Raw genomic sequence first — 19,023 nt, 5'->3', positions numbered from 1 at the left:
TATTTGCATCACAGTCTCTTCATAACAGGAACAGCCCTGTCAGCCACCTAAGATGAGGAAAAATTAAACATAGTGCATAGGGATTAGTCTTATGAGGATCTGCTCAAAGATAAAGCTCTCAGGGGAAATTTGGGGAAGTCTAGGACATGTTATTTTTAACGACCGTAGGACGATAGTGTGAAAATGTCAGCACGCAGATTTCAGAGTTCACATGTGAAGCTCCATCCGGTGGGAAATGAGTTTTAGGAGCCGCAGAAAGCATTGAAGAATGTGGGGTGCTGCTTTTATAGTCTGTTACCATGGCTTTTTTCAGTTTAGAACGTCACTGTGCAGGTGATGACCATCTGTTCTGGATATCCCTATCCACTCTGGACCTCCTTTAATTTACTCATCAGGTAGGTGAAACTAAACATTGGAAATTATAAGTGATATTTCCCCAAAATTATTTCCTAAGCAGAGTGAATGAGCATTGCTTCTAACATGGCAGGGACAGGCTCATGGCCTGAGGACAAGAGAAATACCTCCATTAGGGTCCTCTGGAAAAGGGAGAAGGAACCAAAGAAGGAACATCAACGAAACTTAATGTTTCTCAAGTGAACTTGACCCTGACTTGAAAAGAATGTGAAAGGCTGTCTTCATAGAACGTTCTGGAGACAGGTAATAAGTAAAAAAAGCAGAAATGCAGGATGGAAAAATTGTTGGAAGGGACATTGTGACAAGCGGCCCACTTGTTCAGAGTTGCAGAGGCCCCACAGCTGGTGTCAGGAGACTTAGCCCAACGCTCCAGATGCAAAACTAGAATCAAGCCCCAGGGGAGCCAGTATAGGTCCGGTGGAGACCTGCACTCCGTGGAGTCAGAACCCTTCAGAATTGGAGAGAGCCTCGCAGGTTTTCATAAAGGATTTATCAGGACTCTCAGGAGGAGGAGCATCACAATGAACGTTGTTACTCAGGGCTGACTGTCCGATTAGTGGATTTCTCCTGTTTCCGCTTTCCCTCTCCTCCCACTGCCTGCCCTTCTGCTACATCCCTGGCATGTCATTAGTGCCTCTATCAGACGCTGGACAGGGCCGGAGAGCGAAGACAAAAACTGGCTTATGAAAAATATAGTAACAACAAAAATAAATCACAACATTGGTTAGGGCAGAGTTTAGAATTCGTATTTAAAATGAGGAATTGAAATTATTAAATTTAGGAATGTCAATGCACTTGTTATTTTTTAAACTCCATGACCAAAAATAATTTCCTTTATTGGAATATGAGGGCCATTTGAAAGGCAACATCCTCTTTATGTTTCAATGTGTAGTTTCTAGAATGATGACATGCAATTACCCATTCAGAGGCACCGAGCTGTGTTATTTAGTTTCTACCCACAACCTGATTACGATGACTTTCACAGGTACTTTTGGAGGTAACCTTCATCTTTTCAACATTAGTCATTGAGCACCTGCTCTGTGCCAAGCACTGTCCAAATGCTGGGGTCACATCAGTGAGCAGAGGCAAAAGATCCCTGCCCTTGTGGCGTTTACATTGCAGTTGAAGGATCCAGAATATGAAGAAAAAAACGTAATTTTAAAAGGCAAATTATATAATATTTAGAAGGATTTCAGTAGCAAGAAGGAATGGAGCAGAGTAAGGAGGATGGAGGGTTGGTTGCAGATGAATGGGTGGTCAGGGGAGGTCTCGGCGAGAAGTTGACATTTAAGCAAAGACTTAGAGAGAGAAAAGCAAAGCCTCATGGTGGGGACCTGCGTGCTGTGTTTCAGGAATACTGAGGAGGCTGGTGTGGTTAGAGTAGAAAGAACATTGGCAACAATGGTAGAAGATGAGGTCAAAGAAATAAGTGAACAGGGGTAGGTTTTAGGTTGGAGCATTCCAGGACTTTCTGTGATGATGGGAAGGGTCTATAGCTGTCTGACATGGCAGCTATGAGCCACCTGTGGCTATTTGAGCCCTTGCAATATGGCTGGCTTAATTGAGAAGCCGAATTTTAAATATCATTTAAGTCTAATCAATTTATTTTTTTATTTAAAAATAAGCTTTTTTTTTAATTTGAGAAATTTACGAACATTTTAACAGCAGAATCACCTAAAAACCCCACAATATAGAAATGTTTCTGGCATCATTAAAAAATAATTATTCTGTAACCAATGAAAGTGTTGTCATTACTGACGCATCAACCACGTATTTTATGACAGATGCCTTATTTTTTATTTTAAATAAGTTTTAAAACCTTTTTGATAGTTTTGTGGATTCCATAATATTCATTTTTTAAAGATAAAATGGAGTATGATAATGCCATTAAAATCAAGATTTATATCTAAAAGCAAACTCCTAATAAGACTTTCCACCAAGACTAGCCTACTCCCTCTTTTTTTGTATGTTATCACTTTAAAAACCTTAACTCTAATCAATTTAAACCTAAACAGCCACATGTGGCTAGGAGCCACCACATGGGGCAGTTTGGGGGTTGACGTGGTCTGACTCACATTTGTGCAGCATCGTTTTGGCTGCTGTGCTGAGAATGAAGAGAGGCAAGCAAACCAGGGGCCCTGGGAGACTTCCCACCCAGCCACATGCAGATCCCACATGCTAGCTCACCAGGAAGTCATTCCTAGTTCTTTCCCACAGCACACCTACCAGGGAGGTGTCACGCTGACTGAGCTAAACTGCTTGGGAGACATTTATCAATAACACCAGCATTTCCTGGGAAGCGTGTAAGTTAGAAAGAGGGCAATGAGGGGAGGGGATATATATGTACTGACCCTCTACTTTTTGTCAGAACTTACTGTTATACTAATTTTAACAAAAAGTCCCGCAAGGTTGGCTTATCATACACTTTTCACAGAAAACAAAACAAAACAAAACAAAAAAACACAAACAAAACTGAAGTCCAGGGAATGAAAATCCTTTTGTGGTAGGGACAGGATCTGAATCTGAATCCACCTGGCTCAAAACCCATGATTTTTCTTTTTCTTTTCTTTTTTTAAACCACATCCTAATGATGTTCTTAAAAAAAAAAAAAAGTTCATGGTCTGATAAATGTATTAGGTCAGAATGAGCCTGGTTCTGCTAACAGGAAAGCTGCAGGTTTTCTCACTGTCTGCCTCACTGTTTAAAGGCAAAGTAAGCCTTTTTCACAGAGGAAAGAGGATCTCTTTGCCATGGATTCTAAAATGAATACCATGAGAGGGAACAATTTCCTTCCTCTTCATTAAAAAAATGTGAGCACTGTTTCTAGAGACAGGGGGCCTAATCATTCTTGTACCCATGTTTTGCTGCAGGAAATTAAAATTATTGGAAGCTGTGTGATAATGAAATGGGATTCTACCAGGGTGAAATCAGCAAAGTTTGCCTAGACTGGCCTGGAAGGTCTTGCCTGGTCAGCCCGGATTAGGAATGACCTGGGTGGGTGTGAGATCCACCCCCCAGGCAGGTGCCTGCCCCTTATCTTCCAAAGCTGAACCGTGGGGGCATTGCCTGGTCTGATGCAACTACAGTCGCCCAGCTCTCCTGCTCTATGGTGCCAGCCGCTCAGAACCCCACTGCAGACGGTGGCTGGGTCAGGAGCTCCATCCATTGTGTGGAAGAGGGCACAGGTCTTCCCACAAATAGGAAAGGGCAGTCCAGCCCTGCCATCCACTCGTCAGCAGGTTCATACCCGTGTCTCCTAAGTGACATCCGAACTTCAGGAGAAAAGCCCACCACTTGCCTCTTTCCAATCTGAAATCCATTTAGCATAGAAATGACAGCTTAAACATTAGGACATTTAGGAAGGAAAAAGCAAATAGAATTCATACTCGCTTGCTAAAAACTTCCTTTGTTCCGTGCCCAGAAGTTTTTTCCCAGGGAGTCCATGGGTAGAAATTAGCGTGAGGTTACTGAACTTCAGGTGAGAGCTAGGGAGAAAGAAAAAAACAAAAAAAGAGGTAAAGCACGATTCGGTGAAAGTTTATTCTACAGTTGACCCTTGAACAATGTGTGGGTTAGGGTACCAACTCCTCATGAAGTAAAAAATCCATGTGTAACTTATTTTTTAAAAAAATATATATTTTATTGATATTTTACAGAGAGGAAGGGAGAGGGATAGAGAGCCAGAAACATCGATGAGAAAGAAACATCGATCAGCTGCCTCCTGCACACCACCCACTGGGGATGTGCCCACAACCAAGGTACATGCCCTTGACCGGAATCGAACCCGGGACCCTTCAGTCCGCAGGCCGACGCTCTATCCACTGAGCCAAACCGGTTTCGGCCCATGTGTAACTTAGATGCTCCCCAAACTCAACTACTAACACCTATTACCGATATCGTAAAACAGTCGATTAACACGTATTTTGTATGTTATATGTATTACATACTGTCTATAATAATAAAAGCGTAATACGCTAATTAGACCAGACGTCCTTCCAGATGAAGCCGGGGCTGCGAGGGAAGCCTGGGTCCCGGGTGCCACAGAGGGAAGCTGGTGCCGGCAGCCGGGGGAAGGAAGGCCTACTCTTGCATGAATTTCGTGCATCAGGCCTCTAGTATTATTATAATGAAGTAAGCTGAGAAAAGAAGATATTAAGAAAAACAAGGAAGAGAAATACCTTTACTGTGTTTACTGAAAAAAAAATCCACATCTAAGTGGATCTGCACAGTTCATACCTGTGTTGTTCAAGGGGCACTGTAATTCAATTTAACCTCATTTCATGTGTCATCCAATTGTTGAATTGTCTTTGGGCCCAGCATCTCTTTTGGCACAAACCTTCGAACAGAACTGGCCATTAGAATGAAAGAATGAAGATGGCACCGGAGTGGCTAATTACAGAAACCGCACAAAGCTGCACTGCAACGACAGACACCACTTAGTTTTTTTAAAAAATGCTTCTCAGAGTAAAACAAACTGAAATCCAAAATTGGGAAGGAGGTGCATTTAGGATGAATTAGTGCAGCTGGAATTTCCGACCGCTAAGAAACTGCTAAGAATCATAACCACCAGAGCTAGAATTCTGAGTTCGTACAACCAAGTGCTTTGCCTGTCCCTCATCGAGTCCTCGACTCAGTACGGTGAGGTCAGTGACATCATTATCCTTATTTTGTTGTATAGAACGAAGGCAAAATGATTTGACCAAGACCATGCAGTAGAAAGTCTGGAGGCAGTGTGTGAACCCAGATGCCTGCTCCAGTGTCTTCTCACCTAACCGCTACCTAACCTCTGCCTCCACTGCCCTAAAGACCCTAAACTGTTGACAGGGATCCACAGATCATCTAATCCCATTGGTCAACATTAACTTTATTACTTTCATACATATGTACAGTTATATATACACACATTTATATATAGGGAGAGGCAAAAGCAGATTTACAGTTGAGTCTGTGAAACGGTTCATTCTTGTATTATTTATTAATTATTGTATTATTTTCCATATGACAAGTATAAACCTACCTTTGCCACATCCTATCTATACCTCAAATCAGAATATCCAAGTAAATTTTAGAGAACTCCTGTCAAGAATAAAACCGCCTCATATTTGCATTAGGCTTTCCAGGGCCTGAGGCATGTGCATGGGCATTATCACAGAGATTAAAATTCACGCCCTCTCCACTCACCTCTCCTGTCCTCTAAGCAGTCCTGGGAGTAATGTTAAGTAGGCTGCCCAGCACATGGGAGTGGAGGCTTCTGAAGAACTTCTGTGCTTAAGACTCCCTCCTTCAGTATTGAAAATATTCCTGATGCAAATCTGCCCTCCAGTTAGCATCAGCAAAATTTACTGGATGAGCTGATCTTTTAATAGGTTTCAGGGTGATAGATGAGAAAGATATATTTTCCTAAAATCTCTACTTAGTTCACATTTCCCCTTAAACCAACCAAATGCAAAAACAAACAAACAAAAAAAACCCTTCACCAAGTCCGAGGAAAACATTTGTCTCCTTCCCCATGAGGAAACTGGACATTTTCCAGATGTGGAAATGCTACCCATGTACTGACAGTCTGTTAGTACCACTACAAGCAGGAGCTTGTGGCAACGGCACGGACCAGCCATGTAATAAACTCAACTGCTCCTGACATTTAAAAACAGCTAAATATTATGAAAGGTTTTGCTCTAAAGTCTCTAAGGATGTGTGTCATTTAAGAATAAATATTCTTATTTGATACAAAGAAAACCAAGCACATCTTATCCTCTTAATAATAATAAAATTTTTGAATACATTCAAATAACATAAAGGTCACAATTAACCCCAGCTCTTATGGCTGCCGGTTTGCAAACGCACACTGACGACAGGCCTCTGATTTAATACCATTTCATGGAAAATGCAAGTAATAATACATGTTTATACTCACATGCAGTTAAAATTTATTTTGGCTTTGGTGCCAATGTGATGGAAATGTGGTTTATGTTGTACTAATAAAACAGGTTTATATGCAGGCCCCTCTTAAAGTTCTGTGTGAAAAAAAGGCTTAATAATTATCCAGCTATATCTTTTACTACAAAGACTAATCCCCTTGGTACTGAGTAATTTGAATGATCTAACGACATGGATAAAATAGCTTGTAAATTGCCAAATTACCACTCGGTAGTATCCTGAATTATGCTATTATGCAATTAAAGATCTCACCAAAAGATTTTTTTTTTGGGGGGGGGGGGCGGTCGGGGAGAGTATTTTCTGGATTTTTACCTTTTAAAGGAACCAGCTTTCGCCCAGCCAGACTGGCTCAGTTTGTTGTCATCTTGTGCACCAAAAGGATGCCAGTTCAATTCCTGGTCAGGTCACATACTTGGGTTGCAGGTTCAATCCCCAATCAGGGCACGTACAGAAGACAACCAATCGACGTTTTTCTCTCTCCCTTCCTCTCTCTAACCATGTCTTGGGATGAGGATTACAAAAAAGAAAAAGAAAAAAAGAACCTGCTTTCTGTTCCTTTTCATTAGCCTTAGCCAAATTCGTTTTGTACTCTTCATTGTGGCTGTCTGGTCCTTTATTCAATCTTCAAGGTCACCACTTTAACCGTTCTTGTTCTCCCTACCATTCTCCTTCTACATTCTCAAGCAAGTACATTTCCTACACCATAAAAAAAAAACACACAAAACAGAGAACAGCCACCAGGCAAACCCCTCCCTTGTTTCCCTTCTTGCCACCTCCCGAGCATTGCCATCCACAACATATTCTTCCATTCCTTCTGATTCAGAAGACAGGTGTCTCGTCATTAACCCTGTATATTCTTCATGTTCCTCTCCCTCCTCTCCCTATAACTCAACCAGCAAATTTCTCTTACAACTGTACTCAAGAAACCTGGAAGTAACCAGTCTACTGCTGTTAAGGGGGAGCCATTATGCCAACAGAGGCCATGGCCCTGATTCTCCTACATCCAAGGTGGCTCCTAGAGCTCCAGCCATCACACCCTACACCCACATTACAGGCAGAAGGAAGAGGAAAGGGTAGAAAGGACTGCCCATTAAGGAGGTTTCCATAAAATTTCACATGACATTTCTGCTCACATTGCCAAACCACATCCACATGTAGCACCAAGGGTCACTGGAAAATGTGGTTTCTCAAAGAGGAACACAGTGGTTTTTCCAAGAACCACAATGCCCAGGGTTCTGTTACACGGACAAGGTGCAGAATGAATACTGGAAGGCTACTAGAAATCTCTACTCATGTTGACTCATGATGGAAGAGTGGGTGGGATGGGGGAAGATCCTGGTATCAGTCAGGGGCCAGGCTGGAAACGAAGGGCCACTCCACAAAGTTTGACAAAATGAAGGCATGTGTAGGGTTCTGAGAACCAATAAGGGATGGGGAGTCACCCAGGGGCTAGCAACAGTAGGATGCCATTACTGATTCGGATCATAAAGAGCAACGGATGGAGGAAATGGTGGCAGTTGGGCCCAGGGAGGAGGCCCCACCCAGGAGGTGCAGCCATAGCACATGCTCCCACAACAACACTGTCATGAGGTTCTCTTTTATGATGGCTTTTTTTTTCCCCACCAGCTCCTCCTCCTTTGCCCATTTATTTCTCACAAGCTTCCCAGGATTTTTTGTTAAATTGAAATTATTAGGATGACATTGGTTCACAAAACCATATAGGTTTCAAATATATAACTCAATAAAATATCATCTACACACTGCATCGTATGCCCATTGCCCCAAGCAAAGTCTCTTTCTGTTCCAATTTCCCCACCCCACCCCCTTTTGCTCTCCTCCACCTACCCACAATCCCCTTTGCTCTCTGGCTATCATCACACATATTGTGTATATATGTTTTTTGCCTAATCCCTTCACCTTCTTTCATCCATTACCCCACATTCCCTCCCCTCTGATAGCTGTCAGTCTGTTCCATATATCCATGCCTCTGTTTCCATTCATTTGTGAGTTTATTTGGTTTATTAGATACCAAATGTAAGTGAGGTTGTATGGTATTTGTCTTTCTCTGATTGGCTTATTTTTTTCAGCATAATAATCTCCAGGTGCACCCATGTCATCACAAAGGGTAAGAGTTCCTTCTTTTTTACAGCCACGTAAGATTCCATTGTGTAAATGTAACACAGCTTTTTTATCTACTCATCTACTGATGGGCACTTGGGCTTTTTCCAGATTTTGGCTATTGTAAATAACACTACAATGAACATAGGGGTGCATATGCATATATTCCTTCAAATAGTGTTTGGGATTGCTGGGTCAAAGGAAGTTCCATTTTTAGTTTTTTTTTTTTTTTTTAAATATATTTTATTGATTTTTTACAGAGGAAGGGAGAGGGATAGAGAGTCAGAAACATCGATGAGAGAGTAACATCGATTAGCTGCCTCCTGCACACCCCCCACTGGGGATGTGCCCACAACCAAGGTATGTGCCCTTGACCAGAATCGAACCTGGGACCTTTCAGTCCACAGGCCGACGCTCTATCCACTGAGCCAAACTGGCCAGGGCACCATTTTTAGTTTTTTGAGGAAACTCCATAATGCCTTCCACAGTCGCTGTACAAGTGCATCCTCACCAACAGTGCACGAGGGTTTCCTTTTCTCCACGTCCTCTACAGAACTTGTTGTTTGTTGATTTATTGATGATAGCCATTCTGGCAGGTATGAGGTGATAACTCATTGTGGTTTTAATTTGTGCTTCTCTGTTGATTAGGGATGTTGAGCATTTTTTCATATATTGGCCATCTGTATGTCCTCTTTGGAGAAGTAGGACCTATTCAGGTCCTTTGCCCATTTTTAAAATGGGTTGTTTGCTTCCTGGTGTTAAGTTGTATACATTTTGTATATATTTCAAAGATTAATCCCTTACCAGATGTATCATTGGCAAATATGTTATATTGGGTTCCCTCTTCATTTTGTTGATGGTATCCTTTGCTGTGCAAAATCCTTTTAGTTTGATGTAGTCCGACTTATCATTTTTGCCTTTGTTTCCCTTGTCCAAAGGGACAAATCAGCAAAAATACTGTTCCAACAGATGCCTGAGATTTTACTGCTTATATTTTCTTCTAGGATTTTTATTGTTTCACATCTTACATTTAAGTCTTTTTATCAGTTTTGAGTTTATTCTTGTTTATGGTATAAGTTGGTGGTCTAGTTTCATTTTTTTTGCATATACCTGTCCAATTTTCCCAATACTATTTATTGGAGACTGTCTTTACTCCACTGTATGCTCTTGCCTCCTTTGTGAAATATTTACTGAACATAATGGCATGGGTTGATTTCTGGGCTCTCTGTTCTGTTCCATTAACCTATATCCTATTCTTATGCCAGTACCGGACAGTTTTGATTGCAATGGTCTTGTAGTATAGTTTTATATCAGGTAGTATGATACCTCCAACTTTGTTCTTCTTTATCAAGATTGCTGAAGCTATCCAGGGACTTTTTAGTTCCATGTAAATTTTTGAAATATTTGTTTAAGATCTGTGAAATGTGCCAATGGTATTTTCATAGGAATTACATTGAATTTATAGATTGATTTGGGTAGTATAGACATTTTAATGATGTTAATTCTTCTAGCCCATGTACACAGAATATACTTCCACTTGTTTTTATCTTCCTCAATGCCTTTCTTCAATGTCTTGTAGTTTTCTGAGTACAGTTCCTTTACCTCATTGGTTAAATTGATTCCTAGGTACCTTCTTTTTTTGTTGTTGCAATAGTAGGTGGGATTGTTTCCTTAATTTCTCTTTCTGATAGTTCATTATCCTATCTAATAAAACAGTAATATGCAAATTAACTATCACTCTGTTACACCCTAAAGCCATGCCCACAAGCCACACCCACCAGCCAATCAGGCGCAAGTATGCAAATTAACCCAACCAAGATGGCTGCGGCTACAGAGAGAGCAGGAGGGAGGCTTGGGTTTCCCTGGTGATAGAGGAAGCCAAGCTTTCCTCACATCCTGGCTGGCCCAGGCCTCCATTCCAGGCTACAAAGTTTCAATTATAGAAGATAAATAAATCCCAACAAAAATGGCGGCAGCTGGGGAGCTGGAGAGAGCAGGAGGCTAAGGTTGCCCCCAGCAATGGAGGAAGCCAAGTTTCCGCAGCCCTGGCCTGTCTTGGCCTCTGCTTAAGGCTACAAAGTTTCAATTATAGAAGATAAATAAATCCCAACAGAAATGGCTGCTGCCACAGAGCGAGCAGAAGGCTTGGCTCCGATCCAGGCTATAAAGTTTCAATTGTAGAAGATAAATAAATCCCAGATACCAGGGCCTCCGCTTGGGTCGCCGGGGGGCATGGCTGGCCTGAAAACCACCATAGGCCCCTCGCCCAGGCCGCCCCACACCCCAAGGGAACCCCCACCCTGATCTGGGACACCCTTCAGGGCAAACCAGCTGGCCCCCACCCATGCACCAAGCCTCTATCCTATCTAATAAAAGAGTAATATGCAGATTGACCATCACTCCAACACACAAGATGGCTGCCCCCATGTGGTCAAAGATGGCTGCCCCCATGTGGACACAAGATGGCCACCACAAGATAGCCAGCAGAGGAGGGCCGTTGGGAGGGACCAGACCTGCAAGGGAGGGCAGTTGTGGGTGATCAGGCCAGCAGGGGAGGGGAGCTGGGAGGGACCAGGCCTGCAAGGGAGGGCAGTGGGAGGCGATCAAGCCTGAAGGGAAGGTCAGTTAGGGGTGACCAGGCCAGCAGAGGAGGGAAGTTGGGGGTGACCGGGCCTGCAGGGAAGGGCAGTTGGGGGGGACCCAGGCCTGCAGGGGAGAGCAGTTGGGGGGACCAGGCCTGCAGGGGAGGGCAGTTAGGGGCAAACAGGCTGGCAGGGAGCAGTTAGGCATCAATCAGGCTGGCAGGGGAGTGGTTAGGGGGTGATCAGGCTGGCAGGCAGAAGCAATTAGGGGCAATAAGGAAGGCAGGCAGGCGAGCAGTTGGAAGCCAGCAGTCCTGGATTGTGAGAGGGATGTCCAACTGCCCACTTAGGCCTGATCCTAAATGGGCCTAAACGGGCAGTCGGACATCCCTCAAGGGGTCCCAGATTAGAGAGGGTAAAGGCTGGGTTGAGGGACACCCCGCCCCCGTGCACGAATTTCGTGCACCGGGCCTCTAGTTGGTGTATAAAAATGCCACCAATTTCTGAATATTAATTTTGTATCCTGCTACTTTTACTGAATTCAGTTATCAATTATGGTAGTTTTTTTGGTGGAGTCTTTAGGGTTTCTAGGTATAACATAATGTCATCCATGAATAATGAGAGTTTTACTTCCTCCCTTCCAATTTGGATGCCTTTTATTTCTTCTTCTTGTCTGACTGCTGTGGCTAGGACTTCCAGTACTATGTTGAATAGGAGTGGTAAAAGTGGACATCCCTGTCTTGTTTCTACTTTTAGGGAAAATGGTTTTAGTTTTTGCCCATTGAGTATGATGTTGGTTGTAGGTTTGTCACATATAACCTTAATTACATTGACATATGTTCCCTTAATTCTTGCTTTGCTGAGAGTTTGTATCATAAATGGGTGCTGGGTTTTATCAAATGCTTTTTTCTGCATCTACTGATAGGATCCTATGATTTTTATCCTTAATTTTGTTTATGTGCTGTACCATGTTTATTGATTTGTGAATATTGTAACAAACTTGCATCCCCAGAATGAATCCCTCTTGATCTTTTTAATGTATTTCTGGATTCGATTTGCTAATATTATGTTGAGGATTTTATCATCTATGTTCATCAGGGGTATTCATCTATAATTTTCTTTCTTTGTAGTCTTTATCTGGTTTTTGAATTAGGATAATGCTGGCCTTGTAAAAATAGTTTGCGAGTCTTCAGACCTTTTGAATTCTTTGGAATAGTTTGAGAAGAATAGGTATTAGTTCTTGTTTGAATGTTTGATAAAATTTGCCTGTGAAGCTATGTGGTCCAAGACTTTCGTTTGTTGGGAGTTTTTTATTTTATTTTATTACTACTTCAATTTCATTAGTTGTATTTGGTCTTCTCTAATTTTCTGATTCTTTCTGATTATGTTTTGGAAGATTTTATGTTTCTGGGAATTGGTCCATTTTGCCCAGGTTGTCCAATTTGTTGGCATACAGTTGTTCACAATATTTTGTTACTATCCTTTATATTTCTGTAATGTCAATTATTACTTCTCATTCATTTTTTATTTCATTTATTTGGGTCCTCTCTATTTGTTTCTTGATGAGTCTGGTTAAAGGTTCATCAATCTTATTTATATTTTCAAAGAACCAGTTCTTTGTTTCATTGATCTTTTTAATTTATTTTTAGTCTCTCTGTCATTTATTTCCACTCTGATCTTCATTATTTCCTCCCTTCTACTTACTCTGGGCCTTGTTCTTTTTTCATTCTTTCAGGTGTAGGGTCAGATTATTTTTTGAGATTATTCTTGCTTCTTGAAGTTGGCCTATTATGCTATGAACTTCCCTCTCAGAACTGATCTTCCTGTGTCCTGTGGATTTGGGGTTGTGTGTTCATCTTCATTTGTTTCCACTTATCTTTTGATCCCAGTGGGGCGGGGTATCAGGGACTTGGCAGGGAATATCCAAACAGTCTCCCATTGGTGCCTGCAAGCAGGAGCGCTGGCATTTTTTTCCTCCTTCTTGGGCTGAGCTCAGAGGGGAGATAGGAGTTACCCCCCCCCCATGCAATGTAGTCATACACCCCAGCACCTGCCCCTCTGTTTCTAAAACAAAAGCTTCCCTGATAGTCATGCTCCAAAGTCCCAGCTCTGAGAGGCATTCTGGTTCCCCTGTGCAGCTGAACCAAGCAGGACAGGGCTGGCCAAGTGATTCAACAGATGGTGGAGGGGTGCTGGCTGTGCATTCGAGGTTGGGGAGACTGGCCCTCTTTCCAAAGCCACACAGTTGGTCATTGTCTGAGTCTCTGCCAAGAGCCTCCCCAGAAAAAGAGGGCCCCAAAAGTCACTGCTGGGTGCAGTCAGAAGACCCCTCTGCAGGACCGAGCATGGCAGAGTGGCCTTGCCCGCAGTCAGGGAACAGGCAGTGCACTCCCCAGGCTGGTGCTGGAACAACAGGAGTGCTCCTTCCTAGGGGACTGAATCCCCACTGATTTTCACCTCCAGATGCTATGCTCCAGATGCTAAGCTCCTCTTCTCATCTCTGTTGCTCTGGTTTGGGAATCCCTGCAGGGGGTTGAGACCTCACACTTCTGGGGAGAGACAGTGTTGCAGCCACGATATCCTCTGGCTTCTCAGCTGCCACAAGATGGCCACCACAAGATGGATTCAGGGACCAGCCCTGTCTGCGTTTCCACCCTTCTTACCAGTCTCTATGTGGTTTCTTCTGTAAATCCTTGGTTATATTTCAGTTTAACTAGCCTTCAGTTGGTTATTCAGGTTGATTGCTATATAATGTAGCTATAAATCTGATTTGGGGTTGGGGGGCAGGTAAGTGCAGCTTCCACCTACTTTACAGCCATCTTGGAATTCTACCAAGTTTCCCTGTCTTCATGTCTGTCTCCCTGGGTGATAATTTTTACCATCATGACTTCATCTTACATTTTCATTGTCACTTTCTTTTGAACTCGAAACCCAATTTCCAAATGCCTATCCATCCTAACAGGGCTGCTTCACGGGCCTCTCAAATTCAATGTGTCCAACCAAAGGTCTTGTAGCTCCACTCCATTCCTCCTTTATTTCCATAAAAGGCATGGCCAACTAACCACCATCCAAGTTCAGAATTTGGGAGCTAACTTCAGACTCCTACCCTCTTTCTCACTTCCCCAAACTGGTCCACCATGTCCAGTTACTTTTACCTTGTCCACATCCCTTGAATACATCCCTTCTGCCATTTCCAGGACATATTAGCTTAGCTCATATTCTTGCCTAGAGAAATAATCTCAGGGTTAGTCTCTCTGGCACAAGTCTTTTTCTCTCCCTTGCTCATCTTCCACACAACTACTGGAAACCACTTCTTAAATTAAATCCAATCCAAATCATTCCTGGTTTTTGAAGTCTCCTTGTTTGCTCACCATATTGATAACAGCAGAGTAGAGTGGCTAAGAACACGGATTCGAGTTTCAGATCGCTTCAGTTGAACTCTCGGTTATAGAACTTGCTCATTTTTGACCTTGGAAAAGTTATTTAACCTCTTTGTGGCTCAGTTTTCTAGCCTGTAAGATGGAAATAATAGAAACTAATGCCAAATAGGGATGCTGTGAGGATTAAATGAAATAGTATTTGTAAAATGTTTAGAATATTGCCTGCTGCATAAAATATTTTCAATGAACGTTGACCATTTTTATTACCGAATGTTAAATACAAATTCTGGAGCATGGTATATAGACCTGATGGGCAGGGCCAAACATAACCTCCCCAACCTTCTTTGTAACATCTACCTTCTTGTGATTCATTCAAGTACCCTGCCTCCTCCATGCTTTTACATAAGATTAACACCAGCATTTACACGTTCTCCAACTTCGTATTTTTTTATTTAATTTTTAATTTGAATTAGAAGCATCCAAATATTTAATTTCTTAAATTTGTAACTATCTAAAAGTATTGGTCCAAAATCATGAAGTTTATAATGTGGAATTCTAAGAGATTTTAGCGTTCTGAGGATGACATATGGAAATCAAATGTTTAAGACTTTTAATTTGATTACCTATGAATATTTTAAAAGTTCCTGCAAATAGAATAGCAGGTCACAGGGTACATCGTGGATTTGGTCATGCATTATACAAAATGGCAGGAATAGCACAACCACAGAAGAAGCATGATTCTCAGGTCTAATGGTGTTGGCCTAATGTATATAAACAGTATCTAACAGCATTGTGGACCCTCTGCTCTGAAATCAAAGGTCACCATGTTGTGGAGGGGTGCGGGGGGAAGTTCAAGTTAAGTGCTCAAGCCAATGAAACATTAAACAAGTGCACCTGCATTTTCACAGCAGATAATTCCAGTGGGGATTTCACGTTGCTGTGGATACAAAGGGAGGAACAGCTCAGAGATACTTGTAAAGCAGGGAGGGATTAGAGTATCTAGGGAAATAAGTAAAAGGTATTGCATTTCATTCCATGCTTCGGGAGGACAGCTACAAATTGAGGTCTAAACATCCTTATCCTTCAAATGAAGAGGGTCACATTGCCAATTTATTGTGAACATGATAAAAGAAACATAAACTTTTCACGTTGCTTACGCTTCTAGGCGGCAGAAACCTGCCAACCTTCCAGGTGAATGCTACTTATTTTTTGTTTTTTTTGCTGATTTTTTTTTTGGCATAGCAAGGGTAAGCAAAGCAAGAGATTGATAATTAATTGCTTTCATTAATGCTTTTATTTTAACAAATAAATACTGTTGAGAGAGAATAATTACCCACATCAATCTAAATGTTCCAATTTAATTTACTAAAATCTCTGCTTTCTGAATGATTCAAAACAATGACAAAAATATGTGCCAAATGACATTGAATCCTAGCTCAAGACAGATATTTAACCTAACTGCATATTATACTAGTCAGAGAATAACTCAGATTTAATTAGGTCTTAATGATAAAACTTAACATTACAAAATTAATGAATGATAAAATAGTATGGACAGGGTTTAAAAGTTGGGAGTTCTGTGAACTTCCAATATTAGAAGAAAAAGGCAGAACAAATAAAAATATTTATTATAAGTATAATACATTAAGAGAATCTACCAGTTTTTCCCTGAAAAAATGTTAAACTTTCTTCAGCAATATTTTTTTTTTCTTATTTAGATCACAGAAGAGATTTTTGGACAAGGTCCTTCGCTTCTTTATTTTGTTGTATTAGTAAAAATAGCACAGCAGTTTCATCTGTGACCACACAGCTGCTGGTAGCAGCACACTCTGACTTCCAAGGGGAGACCGAAAAGTGTGGGATCAAGGATTCTGAGCACTTCTAGAAGGGGATGGAGTGTTCACGGGGCAAGGAAGAGGCAGGAATCTCTCTCCCTGACCTTACTTCTCTCTTCTCCTGGGTGTCATCTTGCTTGGCTGCCCTATTCATGGAAACCCCAGCAGGAACCAGGAGGCGCCTGGAGAAAGGGCCAAGGAGCAAGTAAGTCTCTTATGCTTGTGGGAGTGACCTTGGTGCCCTGTGGATCCTCTAGGGACCAAACAGGTGAGGGGGTAGCCCAGGGTAAGGAACTGGGAGGGTGGGGGAAGATATATGGGGAGTCAGGATCTCACGTGAAAAACTTTTGTATCTATGCATAAAAGAAAACAAATATAAAAAAAATAAGTATAATGTTTGAAATGTCCATTAAACAAATAAGAATAAAATTTGGGAATTCTGGCAAAACAGAATAAAGTGAAATTTGGCGTTGCTTTATGATGTAGAGAAAATGATTAATAATGTTTATATATGTAGTAAAAAGTTATATTTATACTTTGAGTATATGTTTATATACATTGGACATACACAAGATGTAGATACCAAGATGGCAGTTATAAAAATGAGTTGGAAAGCGTTTGCACACAGAGATGGCAAAATACCAGACACAAATCAACCAGTTCCGTAAGATTGGAATAACAAAGCACTATGGGAATTCAAAAGCAAGTGAGATCACAGTGGGGTAGGATGAGAAAGGTTTTATGTTTTGGGCAAACAAATGCTGTTTGTTAGGAAACTTTATTAACACCATATGGGCAGGTTTCCTCATGCTTGACAGATTATATCTTCTTGCACCTTCATTCTTCATGGTGATGGTTTAAGCATAAAGGTTTGTGGAACATTTTCTTACTAGATCCAATTCAGTATATAAATACTATGTCTTGGGGTAATGACCTAGGCTATGCAATGATTAATGATAACTTAATAATTATGCCTGGTAAGCCCTGATGTAATGATGTGATCTAGAAGTTATAGGATTTGTTGAAAACTAGAAAATGTGGTAGTTTAGGTACAATGAGCAATTATAGGGGGAAATGGGTTTTCTTATAGATAAGACTGCCAATTTTGAGAAATTATGTGGTTGATTTCTAGTTTCATACCATTGTGGTCTGTGAAGATGCTTGATATGATTTTGATCTTCTTAAATTTATTGAGACATTTCTATCCTAACATACGGTCTATCCTAGAAAATGTTCAATGTTCACTTGAAAAGAATGTATATTCTGCTGCTTTGGGATGAAATGTTCTGAAAATATCAATTAAATCCATCTGTTTTAGCATGCCATTCAAGGCCACTATTTCCTTGCTGATTTTCTGTTTGAAAGATTTACCCATTAATGTTAATGGGGTGTTAAAATGCCCAACTATGACTGTATTACTCTTGATCTCTCCCTTTATGTTCATTAAGATTTCCTTGATATATTTAGGTGCTCCTATGTTGAGGCATAAATGTTCACAAAGGTTATATCTCTTATTCAATTGCTCCCTTTATCATTATATGGTGTCCTTCTTTGCCTCTTATTATTTGCTGATTAAAGTCTGTTTTTTAAAGTATATTTTTTCTGACATAAGTATTGCTACCCCAGCTTTTTAAAATTTTCAATTTCATGAAATATCTTTTTCCATCCCTTTACTTTTAGTCTGTGTGTATATCTCGTTCTGAGGTAGGGCTCTTGTAGACAGCATATATATATGGGTCTTGTTTTCTTATCCATTGAGCTATGTTATATCTTTTGATTGGAGCATTTAAGGCATTTACATTAAACTGATTATTGATAGTTATGTGTATATTGCTATTTTATTCTTTGTAACTATTTCTTCTTCTTTTCTTTTTTATTTCTTCTTCTCTTCTTTTTTATTTCTTCTTCTCTTCTTTTTTATTTCTTTTTCTTCTTCTTCTCTTCTTTTTTATTTCTTCTTCTTCTCCACTTCTTCCTCCTCCTCCTTCTTCTTGTTCTACAAGACCCTTTAAACATTTCTTTTAATACTAGTTTGGTAGTAATGAACTCTTTTAGGTTTTTCTTATGTGGGAAGCTCTTTATTTCTCCTTCAATTTTAAATGATAGCCTTGATGGGTAACATAATCTTGTTGTAGTTCCTTGCTCTCATCACTTTGAATATTTTATGCCAATTGTTTCTGTTGAGAAATCAGCTGTTTTCTGCTGCCTTATCTTCCAAATCAATGATTTGATACTCTGCTTCATCCAATCTACTGTTTATTCCTTCTAGTGTATTATCCTTCATTTCAGATATTGTATTCTTCACTTATGACTGGTTCTTTTTCATGGTTTCTACACTTGGGAGTTCCACTGAGAGCTGTAAGAATGCCTGAAATCCTCTTGACACAGTCTTCTAATCTAGCCTTGCCTTTTCTGGGCCCTTGTCTATGCCCTCAGGCTTCATTAAAGAGCAACTGTATGACTATAAAGAGAGAACAAATAAAACAAACTGGGACATGAAATGTCCACCAACATCACTGCAAATAGTTTCCCCTCCCCAATGCTTTCCTGCCTCTCTTTGCCTGGGGGCATCTTCTGTCCATGGAAGCTTGAGGGACCAGCTGGAAGAACATCCCAGGGTGACCATGCAAACATAAAGACAGAAATGGTAGGTAAACAGGTTCCCCAGCTTCTTCATTCACAGAGGGAACACTCCATTGTGTCCAGTAGGACTGAATCTCGTGGCCCACAGTGACCTGCTGACAAATGCTTTTTTTG

General features: G+C 41.0%; 1 protein-coding gene across 1 annotated transcript in view; it reads right to left on the bottom strand.

Annotated features, from left to right (window-relative positions):
- CFAP61 (cilia and flagella associated protein 61) overlaps window positions 1-19,023 on the bottom strand; it is a 248,954-nt gene that overhangs the window by 105,676 nt on the left and 124,255 nt on the right. Inside the window, exon 19 of the mRNA XM_080683048.1 lies at window positions 3,801-3,899. Within this exon, the coding sequence (XP_080539174.1) occupies window positions 3,801-3,899 (99 nt within the window). The remainder of the gene's footprint in view (window positions 1-3,800; window positions 3,900-19,023) is intronic.

This window comes from Plecotus auritus (assembly GCF_963455305.1).
Source record: "Plecotus auritus genome assembly, chromosome: 8".
In the NCBI taxonomy this organism is placed as follows: domain Eukaryota; kingdom Metazoa; phylum Chordata; class Mammalia; order Chiroptera; family Vespertilionidae; genus Plecotus; species Plecotus auritus.
Note: the sequence above shows the minus strand (reverse complement) of the source record. Positions and strands in the feature narration are given on the sequence as shown.